Source organism: Hemiscyllium ocellatum, chromosome 2 (genome assembly GCF_020745735.1).
Source record: "Hemiscyllium ocellatum isolate sHemOce1 chromosome 2, sHemOce1.pat.X.cur, whole genome shotgun sequence".
NCBI lineage: Eukaryota > Metazoa > Chordata > Chondrichthyes > Orectolobiformes > Hemiscylliidae > Hemiscyllium > Hemiscyllium ocellatum.
In genome coordinates this window covers 119639321-119664728 of record NC_083402.1, presented here as the reverse complement: position 1 = coordinate 119664728, position 25408 = coordinate 119639321, and the positions used below count along the sequence as shown (strand labels likewise).

Here is a 25408-nt window from a genome sequence, read left to right as displayed (position 1 = left end):
TGCCTGATTATACTGCTGGAATAGCGTGCAGGTTTGAAAATGGGGTAGGACAGAGTTAGATGTTGGAAGTGGTCATTGTAGTGCTCAGATTCCATAACGTCATATAAGGATAAAAGCAATAGCCAGAGCTGAGTTGAAACACTGACCCATCTGTTCTGAGCCATATTGCTGTTGGAATGAGGGCATGGGGTCAATAAGAATGCGTGCAGTGGGTTGGGCAATACAGGTGTCTAGAGGTCAGGCATCCATCAGAAAGTCTGGAATGAATGGAGTTTCTATCATGTTAAACAAGGAAAAACAATCTTGAGTCGAAAGGAGCCAGAGACAGAAAAGCCACTGGCAATGAATGTACTTTCACGAATGGAAATGGAAATGGAACTCTGAGTTGTTCCAATTGCAATGAATCTTTACAGTAAGGCATTTTCAGAAGGACTAGCAGGCACTAGGTTGAGAATAATTTTGAAACAGCTTCACTAGGAATTCTTGATTTTCCTCCAGTTTCCATATAGCCCAGGGTGGCCACACCATCATCATGACAGTTGTTTGAAGACCCAACATATATTTGCCACAAGTCACATTCCACCTTACCAGTTGCTTTGTCAGCGAAATGTTTTCACAGTGACTGTTTTGTTCATGGGTTTTTTTTTGCTATTTAGGGATTGGAGAAATTTATATTTTGAAAAGAGCCAGACCAAACCAAGCAAACAGAGAGATGCCTGGTTTATATCATGACATCTCCGCAGTATCATTTACTCCCCACAAATAATTGGAATGCCCTTAAAAATCACTGGAGTTCAAACTGTGCTCCCAGTTTTACATAAAGCATTGTTATCTCGTTAATAATCAAAGTGTAAAGTTGAGGTTTCAAATTATAATTTAAGTATGCTATTAATAATGTTTTGCTATCATTCTTAACGAATCACCTATCCATAGCAGCAGCCAAACTCAAATGAATTGTCTGGTGAATTGTTCAGGTTTTGATCACATCTGGAGACATTGAATTACAAAAAACTCTTTCAAAATTTCAATTTATTTGACCATGTTTAGCATCTGTCTTCTCTGAACAGACAGCACAGTATTTAGGTAACTGTCTGAAGTCTATATGCAATAAATAAACCATGCTTTAATCCCTCAATAACTGATTCTATCAACTGCACATGTACAGAAAACATTCCCTCTTTAATATGTATCAATCAGAAGTGAAAGACCTGCACTGACGTAGCACTTTTCACAGCCATAGGATGTCTTCAAGTGCTTTACAGCCACTGAGTAATTTTTTGAATTACAGTCATTATTATAATGTAGGAAACTTGGCAGTCAATTAATGTACAATGAGCTTGCTCAATCAGTAATGTGACATTGACCAGACCATTGTTTTTATGCTTGTTGATGGATTAGTCCTGGCCAAACTCCTTTTCAAATTGTATGCTCAGTAAGAAGCTTCGAGTCAGAAGTGAAGCTAAGTGTGGAATTTGGAAGTTGATTTATGTGGCAAGATGTAATAAGTAATTTTTGAGTTTACCTATAGATATGAGTGAGGTGTGTCTGTGTGTGTGTCCGTGTGTGTCTGTGTGTGTGCGTGTGTGTGTCAGGGTGTGTGTCTGTGTGTGTCTGCATCTGTGTGTGTGCATGGTTAGAAACATGGGACTGGGACATCATAGCAATTACGTAAACATGGCTCAGGGATTGACAGGACTGGCAGCTTAATGTTCTAGGATACAAATGCTACAGGAAGGATAGGAAGGGAGGCAAGAGTGGAGGGGGAATGCCGTTTTTGATAAAGGATATCAGCGGTACTGAGGGAGGATATTCCGGGAAATACATCCAGGAAAGTTATTTGGCTGGAATTGAGAAATAGGGAAGGGATGATCACCTTATTGGGATTGCATTATAGAGCCCTTAATAGTCAGAGGAAAATTGAGAAATAAATTTGTAAGGAAATCTCAGTTATCTGTTAGAATAATTGGGTGGTTATGGTGGGGGAATTTAACATTCTAAACATAGACTGGGACTGCCATAGTGTTAAGGGTTTAGATGAAGAGGAATTTGGGCCCCTCAAGGATCAGCAAGGTGGCATTTGTGCTGAGCCGCAGAAAATGGGGGAGATATTAAAAGTGTATTTTGCATCAGTATTTACTGTGGAAAAGGATATGGAAGATATAGAATTTAGGGAAATAGATGGTGACATGAAAAATGTCCATATTACAGAAGAGGAAGTACTGGATGTCTTGAAACACGTAAAAGTGGATAAATCCCCAGGACCTGATCAGGTGTACCCTAGAACTCTGTGTGAAGCTAGGGAAGTGATTGCTGGACCTCTTACTGACATATTTGTATCATTGATAGTCACAGATGAGGTGCCGGAAGACAGGAGGTTGGGAACATGGTGCCACTGTTTAAGAAGGGCGGTAAAGACAAGCCAGGGAACTATAGACAGGTGAGCCTGACCTCAATGGTGGGCAAGTTGTTTGAGGGAATCCTGAGGGACAGGATGTACATGTATTTGGAAAGGTAAGGACTGATTAGGGATAGTCAACATGGCTTTGTGCATGAGAAATCATGTCTCACAAACTTGATTGAGTTTTTGAAGAAGTAACAAAGAGGGGTGATGAGGGCAGAGCAGTAGATGTGATCTATATGGACTTCAATAAGGCGTTTGACAAGCTTCCCCATGGGAGACTGGTGAGCAAGGTTAGATCTCACAGAATACTGGGAGAACTAGCCATTTAGATACGAACTGGCTCAAAGATAGAAGACAGAAGGTGATGGTGGAGGGTTGTTTTTCAGACTGGAGGCCTGTGACAGGTGGAGCGCCACAAGTATCAGTGCTGGGTCCACCACTTTTCACCATTTATATAAATGATTTGGATGCGAGCATAAGAGGTATAGTCTGTAAGTTTGCTGATGACACCAAAATTGGAGGTGTAGTGGACAGTGAAGAAGGTTACCTCAGATTACAACAGGATCTGGACCAGATGGGCCAGAGGGCTGAGAAGTGGCAGATGGAATTTAATTCAGATAAATACAAGTTGCTGCATTTTGGGAAAGCAAATCTTAGCAGGACTTATACACTTCATGGTAAGGTTCTAGGGAGTGTTGCTGAACAAAGAGACCTTGGAGTGCAGGTTCATAGCTCCTTGAAAGTAGAGTCGCAGGTAAATAGGATAGTGAAGAAGGCGTTTGGTATGCTTTCCTTTATTGGTCAGAGTATTGAGTACAGGAGTTGGGAGATCATGTTGTGGTTGTACAGGAAATTGGTTAGGCCACTGTTGGGATATTGCATGCAGTTCTAGTTTCCTTTCTATCGGAAAGATGTTGTGAAACTTGAAAGGGTTCAGAAAAGATTTACAAGGATGCTGTCAGGGTTGGAGGATTTGAGCTGTAGGGAGAGGTTGAACAGGCAGGGGCTGATTTCCCTGGAGCGTCGGAGGTTGAGGGGTGACCTTATAGAGGTTTACAAAATTATGAGGGGCATGGATAGGATAAATAGACAAAGTCTTTTCCCTGGGGTTGGGGAGTTCAGAACTAGAGGGCATAGGTTTAGGGTGAGAGGGGAAAGAAATAAAAGAGACCTAAGGGGCCATGTTTTCATGCAGAGGGTGGTACATGTATGGAATGAGCTGCCAGAGGAAGTGGTGGAGGCTGGTATAATTGCAACATTTAAGAGGCATTTGGATGGGTATATGAATAGAAAGGGTTTGGAGGGATATAGGCCGGGTGCTGGCAGGTGGGACTAGATTGGAATGGGATATCTGGTCGGGATGGACAAGTTGGGCCGAAGGGTCTGTTTCCATGCTTTGTCTCTAAGACTCTGATGTGGAACTCAAAGAGTGCGGTTTGGAAAAGCACAGCTGGTCAGGCAGCATCCAAGAAGCAGGAGTGTGGACATTTCAAGCATAAGCTCTTAATCAGGAATGAAGGGTGGCCCAAGGGGCCTGAGAGATAATTGGGAGGGGGATGGGGCTGGGGGGAAGGTAGCTGGGAATGTGTCAGGTAGATGAAGGTGGGGTGAAGCTGATTGGTTGGAGAGGAGGGTGGAGCGGATAGGTGGGAACCAAGATGGACAGGTAGGACAGTTCTAGAGGGCAATGCCGAGTTTGAAGGTTGGATCTGGGATAAGGTGGGGCAGGGGAAATGAGGAAACAATCTTCAAGTGAGTTAACTAGCCTTGTAAAACCATGCAGTCAGTAAGAGGTACATGGTCAGGAGACTACACCAACGTGATTTGCTCAGTTGGCTGAAAGGCTGGTTTACAATGCAGAGTGATGTCAACAGCGTGCGTTCAATTCCCATCACCGGTTTGAGGTTACAATGAAGGACTCTCTTTCTCAACCTCTCTCCTCAGCTGTAGTGAGGTGATCCTCAGGTTTAACAACCAGCAGCCAGCTCTCTCTTTCTCTCTCGAATGAGAGCAGTGGTATGGTCCGGTGGCTTTACTTTTACTGTTATATATTTAGTAGTGTGTATCAGTACAAGGAATAAGTATTGTTTCTTTTAGCCATAGCAAGGTTAATGGATAAATAAAGGAATGTTAGGGTGGTTCAACCTCAAGAATGCTTGTTGTATGCAAGTTGGAAACTCCAAAACACTTCATGTGTCTTGAGTGACAATTTGTGCAGGAAGTGCCATCAGATACAGCAGCTTCAGCTCCAAGTTTCAGAATTTCAACAGCATCTGCCATCACTGCATTCTGTCATTAAGACTGAGGGCTACATAGGAAACCCAGTTATAGATGTGGTGACTGTAATTTAGGCTTTTGCAGGGGCAGAGGGAATGGGTGACCACTAGGCAGTTAAAGAGGGACAGTCAGTTAGTGCAAGTGTCATCTATGTGCATCCTATTCACCAACCAGTAAGCTGATGAGATAATGGTTTCTCTGAGGAATGCAACCAGTGCGAAGTCAATGTTACCGTGGGATACACAACAGAGCAGGAAGTTAAAAGAAAGACTGCAAGGGCCATAGTGACATGTGCTTTGACAGTTAGTGGAGCAGATAGATGTTTCTGTGGCCTCAGACTGGATTCGGGGATAGTGTGATGCCAGGTCAAGGATGCTACTGAGCAGCTGCAGTGGAGGCAGGGTGAACAGCCAGCTCCTCATTGGAGCAAACAACATGGATAGAAGAGGGATGTGGCCTTGCAATCAGAATTTACAGCGCTGGGTCGAAAATTAACAAGCAGGATTTCAAAATTAGCCATCCAGTCCAGCGTGCATGTGAGTGTGGGAATAGCTGGACAAGGCAGACGAACGTATGGCTGGGACATTGGTGCAGCAAGTGATGGCTTTAGTCCCTGGGTAAATTGGGGCCAGCTCTGGGGAAGATGGGATCTGTAACAGGTTGGGTGGATTGTATCTGAACAGGGCTGGAATGAGCTGCCAGAGGAAGTGGTGGAGGTTGGTACAACTACAGCATTTAAAAGACATCTGCATGGGTATATGAATAGGAAGGGTTGAGAGGGATATGGGCCAAATGCTGGAAAATGGGACTGGATTAGGTTAGGATATCTGGTCGGCATGGACAAATTGGATCAAAGGGTCTGTTTCCATGCTGTACGTATCTATGATTCTACGACTCTCTGAGTTCCTTACAGCGCAGCAGGGAGAGCTTCAATATGTTGGGCAGGGGACCCATGTGTCGATTTGATGGGACAAAAGCAAAAATTAAAGTGGAAGGCAGAAAATTACTGAATGAGTCAGGAAGGCAAGGGAAACAAAGCTTAGAGAAAGTATTTTGCAGTGTTCAAGGACATCTACTTCAGTGAGTAGCAAATAAAGTGGACGAGATATGGGTACAAACAGAAATGTGACAGCATGATTACACAAACATAGCCTAAATCTCTAAATTAGGAAAAAGCCAATTTTATGAAGCTGAGGAGTAATTTGGCAGAAATGGGTTGGGACCAGCTACTGAAGGTAAATCAGTATCAGAGCAGTGGGAGATATCAAAGGAGAGATTCAAAGGGTTCAGAATAAACATGCTCCCCCAAGATAAAGAATGAGATTGTCAGACCAGAGCAACCTGACGTCAAGGAGCTTACAGAGTAAGATAAAGCAGGAAAAGACAAATCACATCAAAAACTCAACACAACAGAATGTTGAGATGGGTAAAGAAAATAGAGGGCGAAATCAAAAAGAAAATTAGGAAAACAAAGAGAGGACACAGAAGAACATTGGCAAGTCAAATCAAGGTGGATCCAAAAAATGTTTTATCAGTACTTTTAGGGTAACTATAGTACATAAAAGACCAAATGTGTAGAGAATGAAAATATTGGTATGGTTGTTAATGAAGACTTGGTGTAAGTATTCACAAAGGGTGAGGGGCAGGGGGAGGGGGAATGCAGGCATTGCAGTTGAGGGAGGAAAGTGAAGCACTGGATGTGTTCCACAAAGGTACAGAGAAGCATTAGTGGGATTAGCATCATAGAAAGTGCATACATTCTCAGGGCTAGATGAAAGAAGAAACCAGCAAGGGAATAGCAAAAGGACTGACCACAATTTTCTGATCCTCACTGCATACAGGTATGGTGCCTGTGGATTGGAGGGCTACAAATGTTTTATTTTTGGAAGGAAGTGAAGGACAAAGCAAGTAATTGCAGGCCGGTTAGTCTATATTGGAATCAATTCCGAGAGACTCAATAAACTGGTATTTATGAAGATGTGGATCAATCAAGAATAGTCAGCATGGATTTGTTAAAGGAAAATAGTACCTGATGAACTTAATTGACTTTGTTGTGGAAGAAACAAAAAAGGATTGATAAGGACAGTGCAGTTGATGTGGCCTATTTGGATTTTAGCAAGTCTTTGCAAGGTTCCACATGGTTAAAAGAAAACTCATGGGATCCAGGAGAATGTAGGTAGTTGGATACAAAAATGGGTCACTAGCAGACCACACAGGGTAATTGTGAATTTTTTTTTGTGACTGGGTTACCTAGTATGGTTCTGCAAAGCTCAGTATAGATTCCCTGTGTTTTTTGTGGTATATATTAACAACTTGGAATGAAGTGTCAGCAGCATGATCAAGAAGTTTGCAAATATCTTAAAAATTGGCTGCATGGCCCCCATTGAGGAGTTTATCAAAGTGGTTCACCATCTGATTCAATAATGTCCTGTAGGGAAGCAAATCTGCCTACGGATGTGGATGTGATTCCAGATGGATAGAAATATGATTGGCTCCCAACTGCCTTCTGAAATAGTCTAGCAAGTCATTCCATTATGTTCAAGAAGATGCTAACCATTACCTTCTCAATGTTAATTAGCGAAAGGCATTAAATATTCATTCTGTCAATGTGCAAAGCCCATGAATAAATAATTAAAAGTGTAATGGCTCAAAACTGCATTGAAATCTACCCATCAAGCCCAAGCAAAAAGCTCCCCATCCCTAATCCAGCTTTTAAAGTTTGCAATTTTCTACACAGTCCCATTATTACCCTAATTTCTAAATTCAACACTGAACAAAAAACATCTGGCAACTTGGAAAAGTGTGAGATGATGCATTTTTTGAGATCAAATAAGGCAAAGGAATTAGTGATGGATGGGAGAATATTGAGAGGCATAGAATAAATGAGGTGCCTTGGAATAAATGTTCATTGATCCCTGAAGAGAGCAGGATAGGTCAGTAGGTTGTCTAAAAGACATATGGATTCCTTGCTTCATTAGTTGAGTTACAGAGTTCAAGAGCAGGAGGCTATGCCAGAAACGTATATATCGTTAGTTAGGTTACGGCTTGAGTAATGTGTAGTTCTGGTCATCTCATTATGGAACATGTGACTGCACTGTACAGGGTGAAACAAAGATTTAGGATGATGTTGCTAGAACTGGAAAAATTCCACTATGAGGAATGATTGGATAGGTTGGAGTTGTTCTCCTGGGAACAGAGAAACACATTCGTAGTAATTAGCTAAGAAATGCAAAAACTGTTAAAATATGCCGCTCAATCAGATTTACATAAGATTAGTTGAGATTCATAAGACTCAATGGTTCATATCAAAAGATGAAGAGTATGGTGCTGGGAAAGGACAACTGGTCAGGCAGCATCTGAGGAGCAGGAGAGTCGACATTTCGAGCATAAGCTCTTCATCGTCGGCTCTGAGCTCCAGCATCTGCAGTCCTCACACTCTCCCAGTTCACATCAAAAGATCATCAGAGAACTTAACATGACCATTACAATTTCACAGTATTCACCAAGATAGTAAAAAGATCGAATCCAATGATTTACTGCTTTTCCAGTGTGCAGAATTTTACATTTTTTCTTCTCCAATCTTCACATCCAAATATTAATTGTTGCATGCCCTGGGTGTATCCCTTCATTGACTTGAGTTTTTATTACTTCAGATCTGTGTACATTTAAACCTCAGTTGATTTTCCAAGGAATAACTATCTTATTTATATGCTGTTAAAAATCACACAACACCAGTTTATAGTCCAACAGGTTTAATTGGAAGCACACTAGCTATCATTTGATGAAGGAGCGATGCTCCGAAATCTAGTGTGCTTCCAATTAAACCTGTTGGACTATAACCTGATGTTGTGTGATTTTTAACATTGTACACCCCAGTCCAACACCAGCATCTCCAAATCATTATTTATATGCTGAAGTGATTATTCCCAATGCCATTAAAAAAGCTTTACATACAGCATGTAAATTCTGCCCTGGCTTCCCAAATCAATGGAAAGGATTAGGAGCCATGAGGATACAGAACCTCCTACCTGTGCACTCATGCTGTAGTCCCTTGCCATAGTAGCCTTTCTCGCAGATGCACTCATATTGACCAGTGTTGGTACCACACTTGCAGCTTGCCATTTCATCACAGCAGTTCTGGCCCAGTTCACAGAGGAATGAACAACGGGCTCGGTCTTCCTGGATGTAGTCACCAGAGGGAAGATCTATAAAGGAGAAACACATCTTTTTCACAACTTGGTGGAGTCAGATTGACAGCGCAATCATTTGTTCCAGTGATTTAAATTTCCACAAAAAGAATTTTCTGTAGTGCATTTCATGACCGTTGTGGCTGACCTTGAAAGGGTGATTTAATCTGGGGAGCAGTGCAGTGCAAAATGTACCATTCTCTCACATTGACTCAGCAGCTGGTACACTCACCTCTGAGTCAAGGGCTGTTATGGATCTCAATCAGAGACTTGAGCACCAAATCTCGGATGATATTCTGAATGCAAAACTGCGGGAGGACTGTACTGTCAAAGGAGGCATTGCCAGCCGTCCTTGGTGAAAGGAAAACGGGGCCTTGCTCTTTATAGTGATTGAAGTTTTGTTGTTATGAATACTTAGTTCATGTTTCATGTATTTTATTATATACCTTTTATTTTCAGGAATATAACATTTAAGTTAAGGTTCAGAAGTTCAGAATAGAAGATTTAGTTGGAGACTCACAGACGTGATGTCTACACTCAGTCCAGGGAGATTCTTTTGCTTGGGTCTTAGAGTTAAATTAGTTTAAAAGCATTCAGTAAATAGTGAGATCCTGTTACAACCTGAAATAAATGCACAGAGGCCAGTATTCCATCATTAAGTCACCCTTTATTTACATGTTCACTGTACATGAACTCTGACCAGCCACGTCAGAGCCAGTCCCTAGAGTGAGGAGTCTCTCTGGCTCTCCTGTTTATATCTGTCAGCCAGGGCTCCTTGATTGGCCCGGGTTAACAGCCCCAATTAAGGATGTCATAGCCGATGAGATCCATGTGCCCTCATTCCAGGCACTATGTAACCCATTTACTTCATCAGCTCAAAAAAATTGGAAATAAGGTGTAATTAACTTCAAGAAAAACAAAACAACTATGAGTCCTTGAAATCAGAAACAAAAGTTCTGAGGAAGGGTCACTGGACCGAAACGTTAACTCTGATGTCTCTCCACAGGTTCTGGCAGACCTGCTGAGCTTTTCCGGTAATTAATGCAATGGTCAGTTTAAGGATTGCCTGTGCCACCTTGGGTGGAGTTTATAATATCTCTCAGTTTGAATTCATTTCTGTGTTTGCTGGGAGAGTTTCTATTTGCAGTCGGGCCTTGTGCAGCTTACAATTTAGTGAAATTACAAAACCAAATGATAGATAAATCTGCACTGTAGATACAAAATAATCATTGTCTGAATGGAATGCATGTGCAAGTAGTAGTCAGAGGCTTTCCTTGTTAGAAGAGAATGGGAGAATCTACAAAGGATCTAAATGTCTTATTGCAAAAGAAAGTAAATAATTCACTTGGAAATATTCAACCAGTAAACAGAGAGAAGGAGAGAGACTGAGGCCTCCACATACCAAAGAAGGTAAATTAAAGTTTTATGTCTGAGATTAGCTGGAGCTGAGAAAAAAATCTCCAAAGGACTGTGGCATACTTAGGATGGTTATACCTTTAACATTGATACGTCTGCTCAGAAAATGCTTCATGGAATTAGCAAGTAAATGTGTTGCATAACATATACGTAAACTAAACCTTTGGTACAAAAGTGAAAGTTAAAAGCTGTGGTATAGTTCTAATAGGTATTGTGATTTCACTTTGAATTGTAAACAATCCCTAATTGGATCATAACATCATTGTAATATAGGAAAAAAGCAGCATCTAATTTGTGCACAACAAGCTCCCATACACAGTAATGTGATCATTGCCAGTGATGTTGGTTAATGGATAAATGTTCTACCTGAGTGCTTACACATCTCATCCAACATCAACCTCTGACAGGGCAGCAGTCCCTCAGCTCTATTTCAGGAGCACCTAAAGTTTGTGCTCAAATATCTGAAGAAGGACTTGACATCCCAGCCCTCCTTGACTTAGAGGCAAGAGTGCTACTTCCTGAACCATAACTGACAGGTGAAAATGTTACACTGTGCTCCAGATCAGATGGAGAATTTGGGTCAAAACGTTCCTGTACCTTTAAGATCCAGTGTGAATTATTTATAAAACTTGGCCGTTGTACAGTATACCTCCCTGTATTCTCAGTCACTGAGCTAGACTGATGGGGAGCATAATTACTTTAGCTGATAAAGGAGAAATGTTGTTAAGCTCTTTTCATTTTGCAATCATTCAGGAGCGGTACAAGAACGTTACACTCAAAGGGAGATATGTGACGTTTGGTATTCTTGCCCATGTCCTCATGACGGCACAATAAAAATCTTCAGCAATGTGTCTCTTTTTACATCAAGACTTGAGTCCTGTACAATATTAACTGTCACAGAAAATGCAAAGGGGATTTATGAAACAAATGCAGCATGGACATTGGGAATTGGATCAATAATAACAAGGCCCTGTTTTGTGGCGAGGGTTTATGCAAAACCACTTTTCCAATTCTAAATTTCATGGCACTGTACACTCCACCCTTACACTCCTTGGTCCTTGAATTGAATGAGTAGATGGGAATGTTTTTAGCAATGTGAGAATATGACGTGCTCAACCAGATCAGAAAAATCTGGTTCAAACACTAAGGAATCAGGCAGAAGCAACAATATGTTTGAGGTCTCTGGAGTGGGATTTGAACCTGCCACATGCTGATCCAGCACTGAGAGCACCACCCACTGACCTTGGTCAAAAGTTAAGGGGGATCTGAAAGGCGAAGTAGAGAGGAACAGGGATTTGCGAAGGAAACTCTAGCTGAAGGCAGGATAGAGCAAGAGACCAGTTTGGAAAAATAAAGAGATTTCAAACTGCAAGGTATAGTCACCATTGTCCTACAGGATCACTGAACTGCTCTCTGATTAGAGACAGAGACATAACTGGTGGTGGTTTAATGTAAGTGTCACTTTATCTTAGGCAAGAGGAGAGGTTGAGAAGGAGAGTGCTTCATGATAAACTCAGCCAGTGTGGCAACTAAATCCATTTGTTAATATTACTTTACATCACCCCTGTGAACTGAGCTAACCAATCTCCCATGCTTTGCGGACACAAAGGTTCTCCCACTGTCCACTGTTTGGGAGCAATGGAAACATCCCTAGTGAAACAGGGGTATTTATCTCTGCAACAATGGGGAGCAAACATAGGTGGATCTGACCTATTGACAAGTGCTAAAGTGTATGCCCGATTTTCCTTATCCCTTTCAGAGCCACCTGGTCAGTGTCATGGATGTAATGAGGGCTATCCCTCTATGCTAAGCACCTCCCCCCCATGACTATCCCAGGATCAAAGGTCGAACAAACAGGGGGAAAAAAAATTGAAGATGGCCCAGTATTAAGAATGTTTTGCCCCCTTTGTTTTAAAAGGTAGATGCGCCATCCTCTGGTACATTCAAGAATAGCAAGCATTACCATTACAGCATTTCCATAATACAGGTGGTTCTTCTATAATGCGATGGTTGCGTTCTTGTTCAACACCACGCATTATAGAAAATTTGTGCTTTAGAAACCGCATTTAAAGTGTTGGTGATGTAATTGCGTTACAGCCAACACATATCTTAAAAGTTCACACTTTAGAAACATTCATCCCAATTCATCAATTGCGTTACAGCAAATTCACATTAATGCAACCTGCATTATAGCAGAATGACCTGTACATTTATTTAACAAATGAGAGACATTCAAACTACTCCCAGATTTTAGGATTTTATGGCCATGTCAGAGAATTTATGAGAAGGACTCAGAAAGCTGGTGAACAATATAAAACCTCACTAATCCTTTCCATTGAATTATCTCAACACACTGTTGTTCTGCTAAAATGCACGGGGTGGCGTGGAGGTGAGGAAGCGTGTGTATGTGCACGCATATGAGAGAGTATCCTGCAAGGCAGACTTTGGGACAAGTAACAACACAAAGTGGCTGAGCAGAGGCTGATACCCATGTTCAGTACCCATGGAAATGGCCTCAACAGTGACCATGGGTTCATGTCAGACTATAGGTGACCCCATTACACTCTACACACTCTCTCTCTCAGTCTCACTCTCATGCTCATACATACACACACACACACACACCCTCTCTCATAGACAAGCTCTATTTCATACACAAACACATAGTCATAGGGTCATAGAGATCTACAGCATGGAAACAGACCCTTCGGTCCAACCTGCCCATGTCAACCAGATATCCCAACCCAATCTAGTCCCATCTGCCAGCACGTAGCCAATATCCCTCCAAACCCTTCCTATTCATATACCCATCCAAATGCCTCTTAAATGTTGCAATTGTACCAGCCTCCACCACATCCTCTGGCAGCTCATTCCATACACGTACACCATCTGCATGAAAAGGTTGCCCCTTAGGTGTCTTTTATATCTTTCCCCTCTCACTCTAAACCTATGCCCTCTAGTTCTGGACTCCACGATCCCAGGGAAAAGACTTTGTCTATTTATCCTATCCATGCCCCTCATAATCTTATAAACCTCTATAAGATCACCCCTCAGCCTCCAACGCTCCAGGGAAAACTCAGGCCCCAGCCTGTTCAGCCTCTCTCGATAGCTCAAATCCTCCAACCCTGGCAACATCCTTGTATATCTTTTCTGAACCCTTTCAAGTTTCACAATTTCTTTCTGATAGGAAGGAGACCAGAATTGCATGCAATATTCCAACAGTGGCCTAACCAATGTCCTGTACAGCCACAACATGACCTTCCAACTCCTGTACTCAATACTCTGACCAATAAAGGAAAGCATACCAAACACCTTCTTCACTATCCTATTTACCTGCGACTCTACTTTCAAGGAGCTATGAACCTGCACTCCAAGGTCTCTTTGTTCAGCAACACTCCCTAGGACCTTACCATTAAGTGTATAAGTCCTGCTAAGATTTGCTTTCCCAAAATGTAGCACCTCGTATTTATCTGAATTAAACTCCATCTGTCCCTTCTCAGCCCATTGGCCCATCTGGTCCAGATACCATTGTAATCCTCCACTACACTTCTAGTTATGGTGTCATCTGCAAACTTACTAACTGTACCTCTTATGCTCGCATCCAAATCATTTATGTAAATGACAAAAAGTAGAGGACCCAGCACCGATCCTTGTGACACTCCACTGGTCACAGGTCTCCAGTCTGAAAAACAACCCTCCACCAACACCCTCTGTCTTCTACCTTTGAGCCAGTTCTGTATCTAAATGGCTCGTTCTCCCTGTATTCTGTGAGATCTAACCTTGCTAATCAGTCTCCCATGGGGAACCCTGTTGAACGCCTTACTGAAGTCCATATAGATCACATCTACTGCTCTGGCCTCATCAATCTTCTTTGTTACTTCTTCAAAAAACTCAATCAAGTTTGTGAGACATGATTTCCCATGCACAAAGCCATGTTGACTATCCCTAATCAGTCCTTGCCTTTCCAAATACATGTACATCCTGTCCCTCAGGATTCCCTCAAACAACTTGCCCACCATTGAGGTCAGGCTCACCGGTCTATAGTTCCCTGGCTTGTCTTTACCGCCCTTCTTAAACAGTGGCACCATGTTAGCCAACCTCCAGTTTTCCGGCACCTCACCTGTGGCTATCGATGATATAAATATCTCAGCAAAAGGCCCAGCAATCACTTCTCTAGCTTCCCACAGAGTTCTAGGGTACACCTGATCAGGTCCTGGGGATTTATCCACCTTTAACCATTTCAAGACATCCAGCACTTCCTCCTCTGTAATCTGGACATTTTGCAAGATGTCACCATCTATTTCCCTACAGTCTGTATCTTCCATATCCTTTTCCACAGTAAATACTGATGCAAAATATTCATTTCGTATCTCCCCATTTTCTGTGACTCTACACAAAGGCCGCCTTGCTGATCCTTGAGTGGCCGTATTCTCTCCTTAGTTACCCTTTTGTCCTTAATATATTTGTAAAAACCCTTTGGACTCTTCTTAATTCTATTTGCCAACGCTATCTCATGTCCCCGTTTTGCCCTCCTGATTTCCCTCTTAAGTATACTCCTACTTCCTTTATACTCTTCTAAGGATTCACTCGATCTATCCTGTTTATACCTGACATATGCTTCCTTCTTTTACTTAACCAAACCCTCAATTTCGTTAGTCATCCAGCATTCCCTATACCTACTTCCCTTTCACCCTGACAGGAATATACTTCCTCTGGATTCTTATTATCTCATTTCTGAAGGCTTCCCATTTTCCAGCCATCCCTTTACCTACAAACATCTGCCTCCAATCAGCTTTCGAAAGTTCTTGCCTAATACCGTCAAAATTGGCCTTTCTCCAATTTAGAATTTCAACTTTTAGATCTGGTCTATCCTTTTTCATCACGATTTTAAAACAAATAGAATTATGGTCACTGGCCCCAAAGTGCTCTCCCACTGACACCTCAGTCACCTGCCCTGCCTTATTTCCCAAGAGTAGGTGAAGTTTTGCACCTTCTCTAGTAGGTACATCCACACACTGAATCAGAAAATTGTCTTGTATGCACTTAAGAAATTTCTCTCCATCTAAACCTTTAACACTATGGCAGTCCCAGTCAATGTTTGGAAAGTTAAAATCCCCAGCCATAACCACCCTATTATTCTTACAGATAGCTGAGATCTCCTTACAAGTTTGTTTCTCAATTTCCCTCTGACTATTAAGGGGTCTATAATACAATCCCAATAAGGTGATCATCCCTTTCTTATTTCTCAGTTCCACCCAATTAACTTCCCTGGATGTATTTCCAGGAATATCCTCCCTCAGCATAGCTGCAATGCTAACCCTTATCAAAAATGCCACTCCCCCTCCTCTCTTGCCTCCCTTTCTATCCTTCCTGTAGCATTTGTATCCTGGAACATTAAGCTGCCAGTCCTGCCCATTCCTGAGCCATGTTTCTGTAATTGCTATGATATCCTAGTCCCATGTGCCTAACCGTGCCCGGAGTTCATCTGCCTTCCCTGTTGGGCCCCTTGCATTGAAATAAATGCAGTTTAATTTATTAGTCCTACCTTGTCCCTGCCTGCCCTGACTGTTTGATTCAGTTCTGTTCTCAACTGTACCAGTCTCACATTGATCTCTTACCTCACTATCTCCCTGGGTTCCACCCCCTCTCCTTACTAGTTTAAATCTTCCCAAGCAGTTCTAGCAAATTTCCCTGCCAGTATATTAGTCCCCTTCCAATTTAGGTACAATCCGTTCTTTTTGTACAGGTCACTTCTACCCCAAAAGAGATTCCAATGATCCAAAAATGTGAATTCTTCTCCCGTACACCAGCTCCTCAGCCATGCATTCATCTGCTCTATCCTCCTATTCCTGCACTCACTAGCTCATAGCACTGGGAGTAATCAGATATTACTACCCTTGAGGACCTCCTTTTTAAATTTCTGCCTTACTCTCTGTAATCTCCCTTCAGAATCTCAACCTTTTCCCTTCCTATACCATTGGTTCCAATGTGGATAATGACCTCTTGCTGGCCTCTCTCCCCTGTGAGAACATTCTGCACCCTCTCTGAGACAACCTTGATCCTGACACCAGGGAAACAACACACCATTCTGCTTTTTCTCTGCTGGCCACAGAAATGTCTGTCTGTACCTCTGACTACAGAATCCCCTAACACAATTGATCTCTTGGAAGCTGATGTCCCCTCGTTGCATTAGAGCCAGTCTCAATACCAGAAACTTGGTTTTTCGTGTTATGTTCCCCTGAGAATCCAACACCCCCTACATTTTCCAAAACAGCATACCTGTTTGAAATGGGTATATCCACAAAAGACTCCTCCTAGGTGCCGACCTCTCTTACCCTTCCTGAAGTTAACCCATCTATGGACTGTATCTGAGGCTTTCCCCCCTTCCTATAACTGCCATCCATCACATACTGTTGCTGTTGCAAATTCCTCATTGTTTCTATCTGTCTCTCCAACCGATCCACTTGATCTGATAAGTTTCGCATCCAACAGCATTTATGGCAGATATAATCTGCAGTAACCCTTAAACTCTCTTTAAACTCCCACATCTGACAAGAAGTACATATCACTGTAAAGGTCATTTTTGCTCCTTCACAATCTACAGACCCAGAAAAAAACACCGTTTTATTCCTCTACAAACGCTGCACCAGGTTAAATTAAGAGCTATGGTTTATATTTTAAGTTTAATCAAGAGACCTATCTTCAAAAACATATAATCAAGAAAGAACCCATTGTACTCACGAATGCAGACTTTCTCTTGGACAGACTTAAAACAATAATTAACTTATCTGATTCTGTGCTGTGAACTTCGCACAAATCGGTTCCTCCAAGATCAGTTGTGGAATTCACTGTTTGTTAATTTTCCCATGTCCAGCGACACATGAATTCAAAAACAGCAAAGACAGTAACTGTGCAGATGTTCTCTCTCTCTCTCTCTCTCTGTCTCCTGCACTGTCCTCACCATGTACTTCCTTTGTCTGCTCTTCTCCCTTTTAAAACTGCTGTTTTGACTTTTTTTTTCCAAAGTTCCAAAACAGTGCAACAGCATATAAAACAGTAATTGCTGCTCCTGGAATTTGAGGAAATCACCTGCAGCACCTAAAATGCCTCAAAAAAAGGGGCAGCTCTTACAGCCAGAAATTTTTCCCGTCCTCCATTTTGGATTACCGAGAATCCTCTTCCACATATGCACGCACCCCCTCACAGGTGTATACCACATTACACTCACAGACACACTTAACCGTACCTACACACACACACTCTGTCACATGCTTTCACACCCATATGCACACACCCACTCTGTCTCCTACACGCGCACATATGTAAGATTATGGGGTGAATTTGTTTTTGCAGAATTACATTTTATTTTGCTCAGAAACTGCATAAATCCATATAAAACTCTGTGAATCCCACTTGAGAAATAGAACCAGTCTAACTCAACACTGGGACACAAACAGACCTTACACCTTAATACATTGTCTGAGCTGAGATGGCACTTATTGTTAGAAAAGCTAAACCTTTCTTGAGAATGTAATTTAAAAGAAGTTCCGGGATTTAAATATCAAAGAACAGAAACCAACACATCCCATTCTAAAAGATGAAAGACTTGATCTAAAATTATTTAATGTATCATCACATCTCCATGACACCATACTCATTTGGCTATAAATTCCGTGTCTTATGATCTTATTCTCCACAACCACCTGAGGAAGAAGCAGTGCTCCGAAAGCTAGTGTTCCAAATAAAACTGTTGGATTATAACCTGGTATTGTGTGATTTTTAATATTGTATTATTGTATCAGTTAATTAATACAATTGATAATAGTTGCACTTGCATGGTGCTGCTGCATGTTAGACTTTGCAAACGTTTGTTTTTATGCAATATAATGACTATATTGGAAGACTGATTTCCTGTTGACAAATCATTTAAGTAGCTATTTTAAAATTATTCAATCTTCTAATGTAGGCAAGAATCTAGCTCTGTTCGAACAACTAAGCAAAATATAACAAAGGACCTGGTGGAAAAGTCATGTTGAAATTTACAGCAAGAATCTACAGGACAGTTGTAAGACTAGCCTTATTACAGAATGCAACACCAAGAGGAGAGGGATAACTATTGCATAATAACAAGATGGCAATGTTGAGGTGGATGTAGTAATGAGAAAGGAAAATATTAGAAGCCATCAGGTTAGGGTGTCAATAATGGGCACTGGAGGATGTAGCTGAGAAGAGATTGAACTGATCTGGTCACCTGTTGTGAAGAAAAGGAGAGGACCTGTTGAGATGGAGAAGGGCTGCCAGGAAGATTGGGAATGGGAACGTCTAAGACTAGAATAACACGTTGGTATAAGACATAGAGGAATTAGATGAGGAATGAGTAACTGACAGGAGGAGATGGAGAAGGTGATTAATCAACATTATGGTAAAATGGAAGAAACTGAACAGGAGGATGGAGGTGTAATTGGCAAAGCCAGCATTAAAACCCTAATTGGAAAGGTTCCAATGAGTCATTAACTTGATTACTACAGACAAACTGCTAGACTGGTTCAGCATGCTGTTAGAATCAATTACATTGCTGAGTCACACATTGGCCCCAGTCAGGTAAGGATGGCAGATTTGCATTTCTGAAGGACATTAATGAACCAAATGGATTTATACAATGTTCCAGTTTCATGGTCAACATTGCAGCTTTTTATTTCAGATTCATTTATGTGATGTATTCAAATATCTTCCAGTTATCATTATGAATTTTGAACACATGGGTGTCCAATATATACGAGTACTTAAGCAAGAAACACATCCTTAACCTCTCAAACATTGAATATATGTTTACAGTAGCACCAGCAGTCATATAGTGTAAGATATCACAATGTACTTTATTGCCAACTCCTAGTACCAGCCAATCTGTCAAAATAAAGAAAGAAAAGCTATTTCCTCTGAAATGTGCAGTAGTGTACTTACTGAATGCAGTGCATAATTGAGAAACAATTGTTTTGCAAACAAAAATGTTTGATCTCAGAGCTGACCTATTTTTCTCTAGATGGGAGCACTGTACATTAAGTACTGCAAGTTTCTGTGACATAGAACTTGCCATGAATAATTGAAAGTGTGACTCACACAAAAAGCAAAAAGCAAGAAGATTGGTTCGATCAGATCTTGCGTTATGAATGACAAAGGATTTTCAAGATAAGGTTGGATGGGTACTTGAGGATAAGAGAACAACAGGATCTAGAGAAAAAGCAGAGATATGGGACTAAACACAACTGTTCTTGCCGGGGGAAGGGGGCAGCAGAAACATAATGGACTGAATTCTGAATTCTCCTCTTTACTCTGCAAAATTATATTGTGATAATATAAGTATCTTTCATTTTAGAGTGTGAATTTTTAATTAATGGCATGTCGGTTGGATCTGTGTAAACGAGAGAGTTAATAACTAACATGTCAGTCTTTCTGGAGTCATGATTTTTAAAACAATATGTAAGAAACAGCAATTCCTGGAGTGATAATGGAAATTTGTTTGCATTATGACAGTGCTACGACTGAAGAGAGTAAACATTTAAGAACACTAGCTTCCTTCTGGTTTTGAACAAACAGGACTTTGTTTCGCTTGGGGAAAACAAATACATTGGAAAGCTTTTGGTTTCTAGAAGACCTGGTTGAGGTTTAATGCAAAAACAGTTTCTCCTGAGAAAGAAATTGATTCTGAACAGTTAGGAAATAGATCACTGCGGTGTAGTTTGAAAATTCCAGTACAGAAGTGTTTAGTTAGAAATCTATACGATCTATTTGGAGTTTAAAAAATGCTTAAACTCAGTTATGTAACTCAACAAGAAAAATGTTAACAAACTTTAAAGACTAGGATTAGAAAGAATCAGTTAAGTCAAACCTATTGATGTGATAGGGATGGGAACCATGGCTGGGATTTGTGTTTTTAAAGTGATGGTGTTGAGATAGATGGGATTTTATTTCATCATATGTTTTGAAATCTTCCAAACTGTGTCATGTGTAAATAACTTGGTTTATTTTATCTTCATTTCTTTTGCATAATAAACTTCTGTTCAATTGTTAAAACTGAGCCTGCAGCATTATGTGCTTGGTTTTCAGTGAAAGAACACCTCAATAAATAAATAAAATAGAAGATGATTTATTGAGCCGGAGTTCAGTCTAGAATCTGACTTGTCCAGTAATAACATCAGCTCGGAACATAACACTATGAATCTATATTGTTAATTGTATGTTGATTGTGTTTAGCTAGATGTGGATGTAATGCTTTAACTGGGCATTCACTGAGCAGATCTAAAGAGATGCTTATTGAAGTTGTGGTGTGGTTGAGTTAGGAGGTGTACTCTCATAATGCTTAACTCTATAAATAAATGTAAGACTGGAACCTGCATAAATCATCTTGATAACCAATTCTACTTTATCTAATAGTGAACTAAGACTGTTAGCTCTTCACTTGCCAATGTTTCCTTTGTTGCGGATTTTGAAATGAGTGCCACTTTGTGCCTCTCAGGGTTCACCAACACTGTCCTTGCAAATCTCACATGCCCCTTCAGTCCTCTGTGATGATCTTAACTCAAGCGCTTTAATTCTGTCAAAGTTATGAGGTCAACCAATTCAAACTGAGGAGCACCATCTGTACTCTCTATCCTCACAAGTATTGGGAAAAAGCTATAAATTTATCCTGGAGTTTACACTCCAGGTCACCCTGGCTTTTGGGGTTTTGGCTGCTTTCTGTTAAAGCATTGAAAGAATGGCTCATTATAATGCTCAGCTTCAGCTACTTTTCAAGATTTCTCAATATCCTTTTAGCCTACATTGACAAATCCTAATTGTTCCTAGTTGAGTCTCTTTCTTCCTGCAGGAATTGCAAATGAACATATGAATAAGAAACAAAAATGGGCCACTTGGCCCGTAGAGCCGGCTCTGGCATTCAATAAGACCATGGTTGATTTGATTTAAACATTGACCCTACATTCCTGCACACCCCCGCTAATCTGAGACCCACTTGGTAATCAAGAATCCATCTTCCTCTGCCTTAAAAATATTTAAAGGTTCAGTGTCTACTGCCTTTTGAGGAAAGGAATTCCAAATATTCACAGCCCTGAGAGAAATAAAAGTTCCTCATCTCTGTTTTAAATGGACGATTCCTTATTTTTAAACATTGACCCCTACTTCTCAATTCTCCCATAAGAAGAAACATCCTCTTGACATCCACCTGGCTGAGTCCCCTGAGGATCTTGTGTGTTTCCATAAAGGCACTTCTGACTTTACTAAACTGGACAGGCATGGACCCAGGCTGCCTAGCAATGTTCCCTCTTAGCTGTACGTCTGCATGCACAGTTGCTCCAAGGTGGTGGCATTGTCGTCCGCTTTAGCAAGTCCCTCCGTACATGGGCCTCAGAACCCCATGCAGTCAGGAAGAAAATTTACTGTTGTACAGCCTTTCCTGAGAAAGCAATCTGCTCGATCCAGTTATTAGTCTAGTAAACCTTCTCTGAATAACTTCCAATGCATTGATGTCCTTCTGAAACTACGGTGACCAGTCCTGTACACTGTACTCCAGATGCAATCTCATCAACTCCCTGTATAATTGAAACATAACCTCCCTACTTTTGCATTCAATTCCTCCCGCAATAAAGCATAACATTCTATTGGCTCTCCTGATGACGCGCTGTACCTCTATACTAATCTTCTGTGATTCATAGGACACACAGATCTCTCTGTATCTCACAGCTCTCACTATTTAGATAACATGCTTCTTTTTTATTCTTTCTGCCAGCATGGGCAATTTCACACTTTCCCTTATCATACTCCACTTGCTGGATCATTTCACATTCTCTGAACCTGTTCATATCCCTTGGTAGACTCCTTATGTTCTCGTCACAGCTTGCTTGATGAATTTGTGTCATCTGCAAATTTATCTACATCATACTTTCAGTCCTTTCATCCAAATCATTTATACACATTGTAGAGAGTTGGGGGTCCTGCACCAAGCCCATGACACACCACTCATGATATCCTGCCAACCTGAAAAAAGGACCCACTTGTTCCTACACACTGCTTCATATTAACCAGTCAATCTTCTATTGGTGCCAATATGTTTCCCCAAATAACATGTGCTCTTATTTTCTACAATAACCTTTGCTGTGGCACCTTACCAAATGCCTTCTAGTACAATACATCCACTGGTTCCCCTTCACAGCATAAGTAACTTTGTCAAAAACCTCCGATACTTTATAAATTTCATTTTGACAGAACTATGTTGGCTATATGTGATTACCTTGAACCTGACCAAGTGCCCTGTTAGAATATCTTTCTAACATTTTCCCTATGACAGATGTTAAGCTAACTGGTCTGTAGTTTCCTGTTTTCTGCCTCCCTCCCTTTTTAAATACAGGAGTTATCTTAGCTATTTTCCAATCTAAAGGAATCTTTTATGAATTCTTGCTTCCCATCCCATTCCTGATTTACAGCTATTTCCAGAATGCATTCATACCCTCTCTAGTGAAGACTGCACTGTTATATAAAATATCAGTTCAACTCATCTGCCAACTCTTTATTCTCCATTATTTCATCTCCTGACTCATTTTTAGTAGGACCAACACATGCTTCGTTAACTCTTTTCTTTTTAAATAGCTGAAGAAATCCTTCCTATCTGTTCTTACATTTTTGGCTAAATTTCTCTCATACTCTAATTTGTGCCTCCTTATTTGTGTTTTGTAATTCTTTGCTTTTACAATAGTCGATCTAGCCTTCTGACCTGGCACCTATCTTTGCACAGCTATACTTCTTTCCTTTGAATTTGGGACTATCTTTGACTTAACCACGGAAGGGGAATCCATCCCTTCGGATTGTTCTTATGTATTTATTCTGCAATTGCAAGAATGTTTGCCATTGCATCTTTACTGGCCTATCCTTTAACCTAGATTGCCAGTTAATTTTTGCTAGCAGTCTTTAATTACCCAAGTTTAAAATCAAAATAATAGTCTTGGACCCACACCTCTCTGCCTTAAATTATACGTAAAATGTAATAGTACAGTTGTTGCGACTGAGGTGCTTTCACTCTCACAATCCTGTCTCATTCGTCAACACTAGGCGTTGTATAGCCTGCTCTCTGGTTTGGGCTATCACATGTTGGTCTAAGAAATTGCTACAAAGACATTCAATGAATTCCTCATTGAGACTACTTTCTCCCATCTGATTTTTTCAGTTTATATATAAGTTACAATCTCCCACGATAACTGCTATACTGTTTTGACAATTTTCCATTATTTCTTTCTTGATACCCTGTCCTATCACATGGTTACTGTTAGAGAGTTTGGATATAAGTCCCTCAAGTCCTTTTTAACATTCCTCATCTGTATATGGACTGTTTCTATTATTTGGTTTCCTGTATTTAGGTCAACTCTCCCTGTTGTGCTGATGTCAATTTTAATTAACAGAGTCATTCCTCCAAACATTCCTGGCTTCCTATCCTGTCTAAACATTACATACCCTTTAATAGCCAGGTTGCAATCTGGCTGACTATGCAGCCATGTCTCCCTTGTGGCCAGTAGATTGTATTTAATGATCTCAATTTGCATTATTAGTTCATTGTTTAAGTACTGTCCTTTTATTATTTTTGTAATCTCAAGACACGTCTGATAATTTGCTTTAAGATCTGTATTTTCTGTCCCTTCCTCTCATTGTCTGGTTATCATTTCCCACGTAAATTCCTTCCTGTATTGTATTTCTCCACTCTTTCAAACAACCCAAATTAGGGCTCGTGACCCCATTATTTAGTTTAGAACCCATTCTACTTCCATAGTTATGCAGTACTGGTGTGGGCCATCCCAATAGTACACTCCCATTTGCCCCATTATAGGTGCCACTGTCCTATGAACTGGAACCTACTTCTCCCACATCAGTCCTTCAGCTACGCATTCATCGCTCCAACCCTGTTTACCCTATGCCAATTTCCCTATGACTCAGGTAGATTAATACACTTGAGGTTCTGCTTCTTAATTTGGTGCATAGCTACTTATGGCTAACAGGTCACGCAGGTCCAGAGCAGATCTGCCCAAAATCATTCAAGTCAGTGTTTTGGTTTGAAAGTATATCAATCACAGGAACCCATTTTCCTATGTTCAATAGACTGTTTGCTAGAACAGGAAGGCTGCACTGTGAACAAAGATTGAGTATACTAGGGCTATACCCCTTGGAGCTTAGAAGAATGAGAGGTGATCACATTGAAACATAAAAAAGATTCTTAGGATGTTGAGAAAAAAAGATTCCCCTAAACCAGGGAATCTGCAATATTGAGAAACAGTCTTGGAATAAGAGACTGACTTTCAAGATTGAAGGTCATAGGAAGGATGTTGCAAAACTTGAAAAGTTCAGAAAAGATTTACAAAGATGTTGCCAGCGTTGGAAGGTTTGAGCAATGAGGAGAGGCTGAATAGGCAGGGGCTGTTTTCCCTGGAGCATCGGTTGCAGAGAGGTGACCTTATAAAGTCATAAGGGGCATAAGTAGGGTAAATGGACAAGGTCTTTTCCCTGGGGTAGGGGAGTCCAGAACTAGAGGATATAGGTTTAGGGTGAGGGGGTAAAAGATTTAAAAGAGATCTAAGAGGCGATTTTTTCACATAGAGGGTGATGCCTGTATGGAATGTGCTGCCAGAAGAAGTGGTAGAGATTGGGACAATTACAGCATTTAAAAGGCACCTGGATGGGTATATGAATAGGAAGGAATATGGACCAAATGCTGGCAAATGGAGCTAGATTAGGTTAGAATATCTGGTCGGCCTGGACGAGTTGGACTGAAGGGTCTCTTTCTGTGCTGTACATCTCTATGATTCATAGAATGGTTTATCATTGTTATTCTGTACCTGCAAGTATTGTGGAAATTCAGACATTGAGTGCATTCAAGACGGGTTTACTCGATTCTTGGGCAGTAAAGGAATTAAGGAATATGGGGGCCATGCTGGAAAGTGGAGTTGAGGTAGAAAATCAGCCACGATTTTATTGAATGGCTCAGCTGGCTCAAAGGGTAGAAAGGCCTAGTCCTGGAGAATTAAGTGGAGTGTTAACACTGGTAAAGACTAGTTGTATGCTAAATGGCCTACTTCTGCCCTGTGGTCTACAT

The 25408-nt window shown here is 40.9% G+C and overlaps 1 protein-coding gene across 1 annotated transcript in view; it reads right to left on the bottom strand.

Moving 5' to 3' along the window:
• svep1 (sushi, von Willebrand factor type A, EGF and pentraxin domain containing 1) overlaps positions 1–25408 on the bottom strand; it is a 232298-nt gene that overhangs the window by 186481 nt on the left and 20409 nt on the right. The window contains exon 3 of the mRNA XM_060841756.1: positions 8707–8883. Within this exon, the coding sequence (XP_060697739.1) occupies positions 8707–8883 (177 nt within the window). The remainder of the gene's footprint in view (positions 1–8706; positions 8884–25408) is intronic.